At 41.8% G+C, this 12,141-nt stretch overlaps 1 protein-coding gene across 2 annotated transcripts in view; it reads left to right on the top strand.

Moving 5' to 3' along the window:
• Positions 1-12,141, top strand: part of SLC25A13 (solute carrier family 25 member 13) — a 226,698-nt gene that overhangs the window by 24,799 nt on the left and 189,758 nt on the right. For both annotated transcript variants that reach the window (XM_043462657.1, XM_043462658.1), the window contains exon 2: positions 4,871-4,924. In XM_043462657.1, coding sequence (XP_043318592.1) covers positions 4,871-4,924 — 54 coding nt within the window. The remainder of the gene's footprint in view (positions 1-4,870; positions 4,925-12,141) is intronic.

Raw genomic sequence — 12,141 nt, 5'->3', positions numbered from 1 at the left:
TCTGAAGGTTTCTCCCACCTCTCCATTTTCTGCTTGTCAGCGCATGCAAACAATCATGCATGTGCTTACACACACAGAGAGTAGCTTTTGATGAGCTGCCTCTCTGGTTTTCTCTTCATATCTAAAGTAAACAATTACTTCATGACAGTAGAATTCTCAGTGTAAGTCTGAGCTTGTCTTGCCTGTCATACCTTTCAGGTTTGGGAGGGTGGTGGAAGAACTGTTACTGAGTGAGGTAGCAAGCTGGAACGAGGTCTGGCGTCCTGGGTTCTAACCCAGTGGTTCTCAGCCTGGTCCGTCATCATCTCGTGGTGAAGCTTTAAAGGTACCCATTCCAGAGATTCTAATCCAGCTGGACTTGGCTATCTAATTTGATCAGCCTGGGGATTGATAAAACCCCAAAGCCCTGAGGCAATGCAAACATGTCGGCCGGGCAGTGGATCTCAAGCCCAGTCAGACAGGATTTTACATTAACCACAGATGTGGTTCTTACACTTTACAAGCATCAAGGTCACCTGGAGGACTTGTTAAACCATAGATTGCTTGATCCCGCCCTCAGAGTTTCTGATTTGGTAGATTTGGGATAGAGTGTGAGAATTTGCACTTCCATTAGCCTAACAGGAGCTACCTGTTTTCCTTGTAAAGATTTGATTTCTACTCACCTGAAAGTTTTTCTTTAAGAATATGTTCAGAGCGCCTACTTAGTGTCTGACCTTTACTGGAGCAGGGGACGTGGAGGAGTAAGGTGTCTGCGAGGAGACTGCGGTCTTACGTGGCTCGACCTTCCCAGTGTAAGAAGAGAACTTTTCTGCATGTTTTCTTCTTCAAATTAATATCCCTGATTTTTTTGTAGGTTATGTTTGTTCCCTCTCAACACCCCTGGTTAGACCTAGCAACTATTTTAAGTGCACAGTTCCGTACCTCTGCAGTTTGTTAAAGCAATGAGCCCTCAACTGAGTCTTGATTCCAGAGTAAGAAAGCCAGTTTAAATAATATTCCTACACATAAAAAAATCTTTTCCGGTGTCTTCCTCTGTTTGGCTGCTGTAACTCATATTAAAATGAAAGTGAATTTATTTGTCCTCAAAAATATCTTTCTGGGTTTCCTTGCCATGTGTCCTACTGCTGGCTTTTTAAAATCAGTCCTTCAAGTTGTATTATTGTTGGCTGTTTTGTTTTTTTTTTCTGTATTTGGAATGTACCTAGCCAGTATATGTTTTGCAAATGCTATTGATAACCTATTTAAACTGTTATTTATAATGTTTGTCTTGTCAAAAATGTTACATATTCAGTGATCCTCAAATTTTGCCCTGTGGAACATACTTTGGGGGGGATTGACCTGAAATTTCTATACTGTCATTAAACACAGGTAAAGGTCTCCCAGTTTACGGAAAAAGACAATGCATAGTTTCCATTTTTAACAGCCTCCCCCCCACCTGCTTTCTTCTTTAACCTCCACTTGTTTGAATGTTACGTGCTTGTGTATAAGTTTCTTTATTAAGTAGCAAATGGTGATATTTCATAGTCGTCTGCCAAGAATCCTTTTTCTTATGGGTGATTTACTCCCTAACAATGTTTGAAAATTACTTTATTTAAAACTTTTGATATAAAAATGTTGTTTTAATGGTGGCATCTATTCTTACAAACGCAAATTCAGAACAGTAACAGTAAAGCAAACCAGGCAACTAGGTAGTAAGAATAACAGCTGTAAATGCTGCTGCTGCTGCTAAGTCGCTTCCGTCGTGTCTGACTCTGTGCGACCCCTCTGACGGCAGCCCACCAGGCTCCTTTGTCCCTGGGATTCTCCAGGCAAGAACACTGGAGTGGGGTGCCATTTCCTTCTCCCAATAACTGTAAATATTTACATGCTATTAGTATTTGAGATGGAGAAGGCAATGGCACCCCACTCCAGTACTCTTGCCTGGAAAATCCCATGGACGGAGGAGCCTGGTGGGCTACAGCCCATGGGGTCGCTAAGAGTCAAGACACGACTGAGCGACTTCACTTTTACTTTTCACTTTCACACATTGGAGAAGGAAATGGCAACCCACTCCAGTGTTCTTGCCTGGAGAATCCCAGAGACGGGGGAGCCTGGTGGGCTACAGTCCATGGGGTCGCTAAGAGTCAAGACACGACTGAGCGACTTCACTTTTACTTTTCACTTTCACACATTGGAGAAGGAAATGGCAACCCACTCCAGTGTTCTTGCCTGGAGAATCCCAGAGACGGGGGAGCCTGGTGGGCTGCCGTCTATGGGATCACACAGAGTCGGACACGACTGAAGTGACTTAGCAGCAGCAGCAGTATTTGAGAAATATATACTTGTATATAAAACAGTGAAAATTAGCCTTATGGAGAAAAAGCTACAGTTTGAGAAACTTCTAAAGCCTGATGAACTAAGGCTTGTCAGGTGATGCCACGTGAGTTGGCTTAAAACGGGAGGGTCACATAGCTAGTGAGTTGAGAGCTCAGATTCCCCCCCACCCAATCCAGGGCAGTCTGATCCTGGAGCATGTTCTTAATCGTAGCACTGGATGGACACTACAAACTGGTGGTACTAGGAGAAACTGGGAGAGTCTTGATTTTTAGGCAAGTGCTGTTTTATATTAGGGGTGACATAAGCTATGGTCAATTTAAAGCTGCCTGTGATGTGACTCAGTGAGACCAGCACAGTAAGGGGGTGGAAGATTTGGAACTTGACCTCTGCTCAGAAAACACTTAGAAATGTCAGCAAAAGTGGTGCTAAATCTGACTTTCAGGGAAATAAGTGACCCTTTCTGAGTCTTGGTTTCCCTTTCTGTCAAATGAGTGCAATAATATGCTCTGAGTCTCAGGTCTGCCACGGGGATCCAATGGCGTCAGAGTCCTGCTCTGAAAACTTCTAAGTGTTCTGTACACATTAGGTGACATGGCTTAGAAGCGCTGGGCCGCCATATGGATGGGTTTCTCCCGTGCCCTCCACCCTGGGAGAGTTATAGACTGAAAGCTTGCTTTCTCTCACAGAGGGGTAGTCCTGGCGGTGAGCGATGACTGCGTTCTGGGATCAGTAAGAAGAATGCTGTGGGCGTTCAGGGCGGGGGAAGTTCACTCTGAAATAGCATTGCCCAGGGAAGGCTTTATGAAGTGTGTGTGGCAGAGTGAATTAATTTGATTTTAAAGGATGTGTTATTCAGATGGAGTAAGAATAGTTCACTTTGTGGAAACTTACCTTTGCTTTTAAAAGGAAACCCAATTAAGTGCTGAGGGTCACCATATGCCTTTTAAAAAAAATGTTACTTATGGTCTTGAGATGTAGAACTTGGAGGGAATGTCTTCTCTCTCTCGAAGAGGATGGAAACTTCTCATGCTGTCCCATCTCCAATAGTGTTTGTCCTCCCCACCTTTCTCAGAGTATAGACCCGAACGGAGGAGATCTTGTGAGACTCAACAGCACTATCATCAGTCTTAGGTTGGTTTGCAGTCGATTTTTATATTTTTTTTCTCTTTACTTGAATAGCAGAGAACAGTCAGTGATTGAGGATTTTAAAAAGATTACAAATTCTTATGGATAAAAATAGCATTGGTGGTTACAAGTACTCAGCAGAAGTTAGGAGTTATCAGTCTTGGTTTGGGAAACAAGGTGACTAGCTAACTGGTTTCAGGAAAACTACCTCTCCTATTCCAATGATTAGTTAATAAAATTATTCCTGACAGTGGCGGGCCAAGGAGCTCAGGCAGTTACATATTTCAAGACAGAGAACCCATTGTCCAAAGATCTCAGGAGAGCCTTTGCAGACACCCCGAAGGGATTTAGAACAATTTGCATAAATCTCCCCATGGATGGCGACATGGCTCCAGTATTGGGGTGGTTCCAGGAACCCCTCCTTGGCTGTATCATGGGGTGATGCTGTGCTTGGGGAGAGTTCAGTCTCATGACGGTTTCTGCCAGCAGGACTGGGTGATGGGATGCTGAATAAGCCCACTGTTTGGTTCCACATAAGGACTCTTTTGTGTTGGCCTGGGGCAGCCATGTTCAAGTTTGTCTTCTCTTTCCCCAGTGATGTTTTTGGACTTTGTGGGCTGGAGAATTAAGCACAACACCTATTCTGAGCTAATCTGTCAAACTTTGCTCTTGAAAGGTAACCATAGCCCCTTGTATTCCAGAACGTGGTAAATAATAATCATACATTTGGAGACTTATGATTTCTTTTTTTTTTCTCGTTGAAATACAGTTGATTTATAATATTAGTTTCAGGTGTACAACATTGTTCAATATTTTTATGGATTATATTCCTTTTAAAGTTATTAGAAAACAATGGTTGTATGCTGTACAATTGGAGACTTCTGGATTTTTTTGATAAAGTTGGGGAGAGGAGGATACTGCTGGACAGGACCAGATTGCTGGGTGTTCATGCCTGTCCATTGTGGAACCATGGGAATTAATTGTCTTCTGTCTGTGAATATTATTTGCCTTACTCACTAACTTCTCTAAAAACTACGTTTTCTTGCATACTTAACAAGCTGTACTTTAATATTTAATATTCCCCTGTGAAAGGGTTTGGGTCATTCTGGGTTGCAGTTTAAAATGCCAGGTGTTTGCAAGTCTGTTTTAACTTTTTTTTTTCCTTATTCATTTTGGGAAAAAAAGATGTATATTAGACACTGCATATTAGGAGCTTTTGTTTCTTGTATGGAATGTTATCATTCTAGAAGCCTCATAAGAAGTCTAATTTAAAATCCAGAGAGTAGTTTAAGCACTGGGTAAATTTAGTGCTTTAAGTGCAGAAATGAAATTCACTGATTTCTAACCTGGAGTTTATTTTCTGTCAGTCTGCGAGCTTGATTTCTCAGCTTTGTTCTAATAATGTAAACATTTTTATGTTTGTTTATAGGTGGCTTTAACCAAGAGAGCGGATCCAGCTGAACTTAAGACAGTATTTTTGAAGGTTGGTATCAAGGAGTCTGTCTGTTTCTCATTCGTGTTCTACAACTTTTAAAGATGATTTTCAAGCAGCTCTCTTTTTCATTCATTTTTAAAAACATCCCCAGAAGTACCTTTGCTTAAGACTTGTAAAAGAGATCCTTTACAATTTTGCATCTGTCTTTTAAAATGTATCACATACTTGTAGGCAACTGGCTGTGATGGCTGCATGGTTTGTATTTCACTTTCTCTGGTCTCACAGGATGTTCAGTACCGAAAACGGGTTGTTGGGGAGTTTAGTCTCAAAACCCATTTACCTTTCTGAGATTGTCCTGTGCAGCAGATGATACTAAAGCTTTCCGTCCTAAGGGGTTTAAAGCTCTTTGTAAACACCTTTTCTTCATCCGTCATTCATCCAGAATGGACTTCCCTGGTCTCTCCTGAGCAGAACATTGCTGTTGTTATTACCATCATGATACCATTTAACTTCAGCTGTGCTGCCCTTGAGGCAGCCTCAGTACAAGTAACAGTAGGTACTACATGGCCCTGTACAAATTTATTTCCTTCGTTTCTTATACTTTCACCTACTTTGTGATATTGGGCACTGAGTGACTAATACTCTAATAATAAAGTCTGCCTCAGGTCCCAAACACTGAATCACTTTTAAGGTTATTTAACTGGCAATAAAAGTATTTCAAAAGAAGAAAGGCCATTTTTGTAAAGATAATTTTAAAAAGTACATATGTAGACCTTTTCTAAACATGGTGAGAAGGTAGGTGTGCTGTATTTAAAGAACCCAAGGCTTCAAGTGAGAAACTTGTTCTGCTGCTGTGTATATATGCCTTAGGAAGTTATTAATTCTCCTAGCATCACTTTCCTTATCAAAATGTGCTACTGTTAAAAATCGAGGAATCGGGGAATTTGAATACTGATAGGATTATTTGATATAAAGTAATTATTAATTGATTTTTAGGCTAGGTAATAATGTTCTGAATATGGAAACTATAAAGAGTTTTTTAGAGATGTACACTGCAGTATTTATAGGTGAGATTATGATATCTGAGATTTGGTTTTAAATAACCCAGTTTTGGTGGTGTAGGAAAAATAGGCCATATGATAATTCTTGCAATTGGAAAATGGAGTATTGAGTTTACTGTTTACTCTGTGTATATTTGAACATGTACATAATGTTATAAAAAGTTGTAAAGATTCCGTTAAAAAAACTTACTTGAAAGTGCTGTGTATTAGACATGCACCTGATATGCAGTAGATATTGATTCAGTAAATGCTTGAAATTAAGTCATTCATAGAGACAGACTCCAAGAGAAAATGGGCAAAAAATACGAGAAAAAAAAGAATCAATTTGTAAAGTAGACTGGGTTATACATTAGGAGGCAGAGTTCTTCATAAGCTTGTGTTTTGCCCGGAAAAGATAAATACGGTCTCTCAGGTGGAAAAGGATTCCGGGTAGTGAAAGTCCAGTGAACAGAAACGCACGTTTCTCAGCTGATGTCTGCCGCTGTGCACGCCGGGCCCCCGGGACGGGGCTGAGGTGTATATGGGGGAGCCACAGACGTTTTTAGGCTGTGTATTTATGAGGTTTTTGTTGTAAAACTCTAATGATGTAATTCTGGAAGACCACTTGCAGAAGAGCCTGCGAGTGGGCTGCTAAAGAGCCTGGAGAGATGGACGAAGCTCATAAAATTGAGCCGGCAGAGTCACGATCATCCTCGGAACTCAGAATCTGTGACTTCTCTTTTCTAAGCCACCGGTAGCTGTGGGCATCGGGAAATGGGAACACCTTAGAGGGTCTCAGTAGATGGTGCATCTTGGATCCTTGTTGGTCTTCTTGATGTGATTCCGTGGAAAGGCTCCAGGTAGAAGCTGTGACCGCGGTTTGAGGCCATGTGGGAGCTGATGAGGCTGGGTTAAGACCCTGCTAATGGAAGGACGTATCTTTTCTGGTGGCTGCATCACAGTCGCAGGGGAGTTTTACTGGAGACAAGTGGGCTTGGCCAGGGAAACCCAGGGGAGGGTAGGAGTCCCTGCAGAGTTCTGGAGAGCCACCTGTGGGGCTTCTGTGTCAGTGGGCCCGAAGGCTGGGGTGGAATCTTTGGGACCAGAAAGGAAGTGCTGTCCTCCCTTGGTGAGGCTGGGACTGCGTGGCATCTGAGTGAGAATTCCAGATGACTTAGTCCAATGGGATGATGTGGGGGGAACTGTCCCTGAAGAAAAGAAGTGATCAGCAGTTTCTAGAAGGGATTGTGGATCTGGCAGAGGTTCGGGTGATCTCATCAGGCTTGGGTAGTGTGGTACCAACGCAAATCCACCTTGGCTCAGCAAGCTGAGGACCTCTTGTTTACTCTCTACCGCAGACGTGCTGTGGGGGAAGAATAGGGAGCGAGGCGCCTTTGGGGGCTGTGCTAGGCACGTCTCCAGCGAGCCTGGGCTTTCTATTTTTTTTTTTTTCTTGAGTAAATTGTGGTTCATTTATTTATTTATTTTTTAAATTTATATTTTGTATTAGTGTATAGTTGTTTGAGGGGCTTCCCTGGTAGCTCAGCTGTAAAAAAAAAAAAAAAAAAAAAAATCTGCTTGCAATGCAGGAGATGCAGGTTCAATCCCTGGGTGAGGAAGATCCCCTGGAAGAGGGCATGGCTACCCACTCCAGTATTCTTGCCTGGAGAATCCCTTGGACAGAGGATTTGGAAAGCTACAGTCCATGGGATCTCAAAGAGTCGGACTTAGCGTGCATAGTTGATTGACCATGAATCACTGAATCACTTTGCTGTCCACCTGGACTTGTTCTAAGAGTGGATCGGCAGCGAGCACTCTGTAAACCTATTTGCTGACTTTTTTCTGACATTTTTCCTGACTTTTCTTCCTTATAAATATCCCAAGCTCTCTGCAGCACTAGTTAGGTGATTCTCCTGTAGCTTAGGGGAGGTGGAGGGAAGCTTCATTGTTCCTTTGAGACCAGATGTGCTGGTAATGGGGGAGTTGATAGCTATGGCGAGCAGAGAGACCTAGTGGAACCAAAACAGAGAAGGAAACATGGGTCCTGGAGGACGAAAATGAGCCCTGTTCTGGCTTATTCTATGTTTTTTGTTTTTTTTTTAAAGAGTTAAAATCAGTTCTTTTTCTGAAGTTGCTTACTGTCAGATGTTGGGGTTATAAAGATGAATTAATCATGGCTCCTGCCCTTAACTATCTCACTGTGTGTGTTTAAGTGTTTAAAAAAAAAAATCCACAATATGGTTGATATACATTATATAGTACATAATATGGTTGATATGCATTGTATAGTATTAATTAGCAAGCAGATAACATGGGGCTAATTACATCTTCCTAGAGAGGGTCATTACAGTTGCTGGGCAGTGGTGGTATTTGAGCTGCTGTTTATCAAATGGAGAATGTGGAGGATTGTGGAGCAAAGAAAGAAGAAGGAAATAATAGTGTAAGCAAAAGCAAAGAACTCCAGGCATGGAGGTGGCCTGACACATAGAAGCTTGGGAAATGGTGCTAGAATGGCAGGCAGAGTGGAACTTGGCATAAAACATCTCCAGCCTAAGGCGTTTGAATTTTTTTATGCAGGCTGTTTTAGTGACATGTGGCGGTTAATGTTTTGTCTGGATGTAGAAGGTGAAGCCTAGGTGTAGTCAGCTTTATTTCCTACCTAAGTGTTGGGAACCTAAGTTTTTTTCTCTGCCTGACGCTTCCCGTGCTGCTTCATGTTAATAAACAGGTATGTATTTGAGTGCTTACAGTTTAAATGAAATGCCATGGAACTTTGCAGTGAGTGAGATGTGTAAAAAGGTATAAGCAGCATCCATGTCTTATTTAGAGATGTTCAGATTTTGTACAGAAGACCAAATTTATAGGCATGCAGAAAGTTAAAAAAAAAAAAAGTAAGTCAGCACAGTCAAGGGTCACTTGTGTGGTTAAAGCAGACGCCACAGGAAATGGGAGGAGGGGGCAGTCCCTGTGGTGCGGATAGGTGAGAGAAGGCTCCTTGGAGTGGGAACGTGAGGAGCCCGCGGATGCCTGGGAGCTGGGGGTGGGGGGAGGCACCCAGGGGGCAGCGGAGGCTTCTGGGAACCAGGACCACATCGGAGGGAAGGCCTGGAGGTGGGTTTGGGAGCAAACCTCCTCCAGATTGAAGGATTTTTGCTCTTTCTTCAAATATTTACTTAATTCAGCTCTGCACGAAGGAGTCTGCCAAATTTTACAGGGTGTGGGTGACAAAATTAGAAAGATAATTGGGAGTTTGGCATTTTTGCTAAACAATAGGAAGCCATTGAAGGTTTTCTGAGTTATCCAGTGACTTGGAGGATGGGTCGGAGATTGGATTGGTGCAGCAAGGCCATGGGTTAGGCAGCTGTGGGTGTAATCCCTGTGTGCTACCCTAATAACTTGATTAGGGTTGTGGTAGCAGGAGGAATGGAGAATGGGCAAGTTAACACATTTTGAAGGACTGTTGGATTGAAAATGCCTGATCTGGTGTCATGGATGACTGTGGCGGTGGTGGTCAGGCACTCAGTCCTGTCTGACTCTGTGACGCCGTGGACTGCAGCAGGCCAGGCTTCCCTGTCCTTCACCATCTCCTGGAGCTTGCTCAAACTCATGTCCATTGAGTCGGTGATGTCATCCAGCCACCTCATCCTCTGTTGTCCCCTTCTCTTTCTGCCTTCAACATTTCCCAGCATCAGCGTCTTTTCTAATGAAGTTGGCTCTTCACATCAGGTGGCCAAAGTATTGGAGCTTCAGCATCAGTCCTTCTAATGAATATGCAGGATGGATTGATTGATCGTGAACAGGGGGTACATATGACCACTGGATATATAGCCTGGGGGCAGGGAAGTACCAGTATTAAGATGCAGAAATTGAGGAGACAACCATTAGCTCAAGTGAGAGTGAAGGAGGTGATAGTTACTGTTTAGAAGTGTAGAGCTGGACGCAACTAAATTTCTTACTATAGTGTAAGATGTGGACGATGGGAAGACCAGACAAGGGAAGCAGGTCATATTACAAATTGGGATAGTAATATGTAGTGAATTGTACTTGGAATTTTATAATTCATCAACAAAAGCATAATATATATTTTTAGAAGATTTTGTAGGGAAAATTGGAAAAATAATTTCCTCTGAAAACTTTTTATCTTATGACAGAACAGTTCATATTTTTTGAAAATTAAAAAAAAAAAGATGTGTATAAGGAACTGAAACATATGATCCCTATATATTTAAATCTATCTGTGTATATATACATATATCTATTTAAGTTTATTTATATATGCATATGTCTGTTTTCCTGTTTCTCTGCCTCTGTGTATAATTTTTTTCCTTAACAGGAGGAAAAATACTATTTGGTATTCATTTTTTCCCTCACCTAATACATTATGAATACCTTTTCCTATAACTGAAAGCATTTCTGCTTTTTCTGTTGCTATGATATTCTTATCTATGGCTGTTTTACCATAATTTATCTAGCCACTCTCTATTACTGGATGTTTAGTCATCTTCTCGGCTTTGCTATCATAACAACACTGTAATGAATAGCCCTGAAACTACATTTTTGCATATAGCTAGCATTTTCTTAGATACATTTATAGAAGTGGAATTGTTGAAGAATGGATTTACAACATTTTAAGGCTTTTGATTCTTGGCAGACTGCCTCTCAAGAAGGTTGCATCAATATACATTTTTGGTGGGAGTATGGGAGTTTACATTTTTCCTCATTGTGACATCAACTCAGATAATTAAAAAAAACTGAGCAGCAACAATAAAAGCCTTTCTGACAACTCATTAAAAATTGTATCTTGTTTTAAATTTGTGGTTTTTATCATCAGCAACATATTTGTTGAATATTCATGATACCTAATGACATTTAAATCTTTTCATTAAAATTTACAAATATACAGAATATAGAGTAGTAAATACCCACATAACCACCACCTAATTTAAATAAGTTTTTGTCACATTAGTTTCACATATAATATTTACTGATGTCTTTCAGTGTAAGTTAGCTATCTCCGTGATTCACGCTAAATAGCGTATCAGTTCGGTTCTGTTGCTCAGTCGTGTCCAACTCTTTGCGACCCCATGAATCACAGCACGCCAGGCCTCCCTGTCCATCACCAACTCCCAGAGTTTACTCAAACCCATGTCCATCGAGTCGGTGATGCCACCCAGCCATCTCATCCTTTGTCGTCCCCTTCTCTTCCTGCCCCCAATCCTTCCCAGCATCAGGGTCTTTTCCAGTAAGTCAACTCTTCGCATGAGGTGGCCAAAGTGTTGGAGTTTCAGCTTCAACATCAGTCCTTCCAATGAACACCCAGGACTGATCTCCTTTAGGATGGACTGGTTGGATCTCCTGGCAGTTCAAGGGACTCTCAAGAGTCTTCTCCAACACCACAGTTCAAAAGCATCAATTCTTTGACGCTCAGCTTTCTTCACAGTCCAACTCTCACATCCATACATGACCACTGGGAAAACCATAGCCTTGAATAGATGGGCCTTTGTTGGCAAAGTAATGTCTCTGCTTTTAAATATGCTGTCTAGGTTGGTCATAACTTTCCTTCCAAGGAGTAAGCGTCTTTTAATTTCATGGCTGCAATCACCATCTGCAGTGATTTTGGAGCCCAAAAAATAAAGTCTGACACACTTTCCCCATCTATTTGCCATGAAGTGATGGGACCAGATGCCATGATCTTAGTTTTCTGAATGTTGAGCTTTAAGCCAACTTTTTCACTCTCCTCTTTCACTTTTATCAAGAGGTTTTTTAGTTCCTCTTCACTCTCTGCCATAAGGGTGGTGTCATCTGCATATCTGAGGTTATTGATATTTCTACCAGCAATCTTGATTCCAGCTTGTGCTTCTTCCAGCCCAGCATTTCTCATGATGTACTCTGCATATAAGTTAAATAAGCAGGGTGACAATATACAGCCTTGACGTACTCCTTTTCCCATTTGGAACCAGTCTGTTCTTCCATATCCAGTTCTAACTGTTGCTTCCTGACCTGCATATAGGTTTCTCAAGAGGCAGGTCAGGTGGTCTGGTATTCCCATCTCTTTCAGAATTTTCCACAGTTTATTGTGATCCACACAGTCAAAGGCTTTGGCATAGTCAGTAAAGCAGAGGTAGATGTTTTTCTGGAACTCTATTGCTTTTTCGATGATCCAGCGGATGTTGGCAATTTGATCTCTGGTTCCTCTGCCTTTTCTAAAACGAGCTTGAACATCTG

This window comes from Cervus canadensis, chromosome 3 (assembly GCF_019320065.1).
Source record: "Cervus canadensis isolate Bull #8, Minnesota chromosome 3, ASM1932006v1, whole genome shotgun sequence".
In the NCBI taxonomy this organism is placed as follows: Eukaryota; Metazoa; Chordata; class Mammalia; order Artiodactyla; family Cervidae; genus Cervus; species Cervus canadensis.
This window is presented reverse-complemented; position numbering and strand designations above follow the sequence as displayed.